Genomic DNA, 1,811 nt, shown 5'->3' with positions numbered 1-1,811 from the left:
TGGAGGGAACAGAACCCCCGGCCTCCTCGGGAATTCCAGGGGCCCTGCAGTTCAGGCAGAGATGGACAGAGGCAGCAGAGTGGGTCCCACCAGCTCAGTCTATTGGGGACGATGCGGGGAAGCAGGGTCCCCAGAGGGAAGGAGAGGAGGGTGGACGGCCTGGCCCTCGGGTGCTGGGGACCCCACGTGAAGTCCAGCCTGGGATTCACGGCCCCGGGGTGAGCAACATCCACACCAGGTCCCAGGCCTGACCCCCAGAGAGGCGCCCGTGCCCGGCTGTGTCCCGGGGGCTCTCTGGGTACCGGGCACGCCCGGACCATGGGACCCGGGGGCCTAAGCTGTGCCAGGTCAGGTGTCACGGGGAGCCGGGGGGCGCCCTGCCCAGGGCAGGCAAGCAGGCGGACCGCTCAGCCCAAGGAGGCAGCCATGGCTCCCGGCAGCGCCACTTGCTTCACCTGGCCGACGTCGCGTTCCAGCTCCTCACCAGCTCGCCACAGCTCCTCACACTTCTGCTTCAGCCCAGCGCCCGCCTGCTGCAGCCGCTGATTCATGGTGACGTAGGCTCGGCTCTGCTGGTAGAGCTGTTCCCGCTGGGCCTCCGTGTCCTCCGCCCTCCCGGAGAGGCCTAGGGAGTCTGGGGACGGGACACGGCACACGGGTCAGGGAGGGGCAGGGAGAGGACACAGCTTATCCCCTCAGCAAAGCACGCCACTGGAGGGGATGGATCACTGAAAAAGCCTGGCACCTGCGTCCTGAGGCCCTGCCTGGGTATCGGCCTCCACTCCTGCAAAGGGCGGCGACCCCATGATGGAATCACAGAGCAGGCTGGCTCCCACGCCGCTCTCAGAGCCAGATGCTGCGTCGCGCCTCCCCAAACCTCCTCCCTGGCCGCGCAACCCTGTGAAATCCAACAGTCAGGGAGGTGGCCCAGGTCCCCGCGCCCCTGCTTCCTAAAACAGCACAGGCCCGGGGAGGGCAGCACAGGACAGCAAGGGTTGCAAGCCGCCCAAAGGCATGTCGAGAAGCTCTCCACCCTGCCTGGTTCCCCGGTCTTTGACCTGCGTCGGTACTAAGGCGGGACACAGGCCACACAACACACATGGTCACAGGCAAGCTCCCCCTCTGTGGGCCCTCGCGTAGCCCGGGCCTCAGTGTCCCCTCCCTGGGAACGCTGGTGGACACGCGCTGTGGGGCTGCCCCGTGCAACAGAACATTCCGGTCCGATACAGAGCCAGCCACCGGCCACGAGTGGCTCTTGAGCACATGAAATACAGCCACATGGAGCAAAGCACCAAATTTTTCCTATTACGTAGTTTGTTTTTTTTTAATTCCCAGAGCAGGGCGCCTGGGTGGCTCAGTCGGTTGAGCGACTGCCTTCGGCTCAGGTCATGATCCTGGAGCCCCCGGGATCGAGTCCCGCATCGGGCTCCCTGCTCCGCGGGAAGCCTGCTTCTCCCTCTCCCACTCCCCCTGCTCGTGTTCCCTCTCGCTGTGTCTCTCTCTCTCTGTCAAATAAATAAATAAAATCTTAAAAAAAAAAGATATATTTAAAAATCAAAAGTAGGGCGCCTGGGTGGCTCAGTTGGTTAAGCGACTGCCTTCGGCTCGGGTCATGATCCTGGAGTCCCGGGATCGAGTCCCGCATCGGGCTCCCTGCTCAGCGAGGAGCCTGCTTCTCCCTCTGACTCTCTCTCTCTCTCTCATTCTCGCTCTCTCAAATAAATAAATAAATCTTTAAAAAAATAAATAAATAAATAAATAAATCTTTAAAAAAAAAAAAAAGGGGGAGCTCTGGGGGTGCCTGGCTAGCT

The 1,811-nt window shown here is 61.3% G+C and overlaps 1 protein-coding gene across 1 annotated transcript; it reads right to left on the bottom strand.

Annotated features, from left to right (window-relative positions):
• Positions 1-79: 79 nt before the first annotated feature.
• LOC102730994 (UPF0449 protein C19orf25 homolog) lies at positions 80-1,367 on the bottom strand. The gene is made up of 2 exons (XM_081810513.1): positions 746-1,367; positions 80-634 (listed from the first exon to the last, which is right to left on the bottom strand). Exons 1-2 carry the CDS (start codon positions 804-806, stop codon positions 408-410), a joined length of 288 nt encoding a protein of 95 aa, XP_081666639.1. The 5' UTR covers positions 807-1,367; the 3' UTR covers positions 80-407.
• Between the last annotated feature and the right edge of the window lie 444 nt (positions 1,368-1,811).

This window comes from Leptonychotes weddellii, unplaced genomic scaffold (genome assembly GCF_054177405.1).
Source record: "Leptonychotes weddellii isolate Sample4059 unplaced genomic scaffold, ASM5417740v2 HiC_scaffold_27556, whole genome shotgun sequence".
Taxonomy (NCBI): Eukaryota; Metazoa; Chordata; class Mammalia; order Carnivora; family Phocidae; genus Leptonychotes; species Leptonychotes weddellii.
Note: the sequence above shows the minus strand (reverse complement) of the source record. Positions and strands in the feature narration are given on the sequence as shown.

Excerpts from the sequence above, each read along its gene's own strand:
- LOC102730994 (XM_081810513.1), bottom strand. The coding sequence starts at position 806 with ATGGGGTCGCCGCCCTTTGCAGGAGTGGAGGCCGATACCCAGGCAGGG. Across the intron at positions 635-745 it reads GGCAGGGCCTCAGGACGCAG|ACTCCCTAGGCCTCTCCGGG; the intron begins GTGCCAGGCTTT and ends TCCCGTCCCCAG.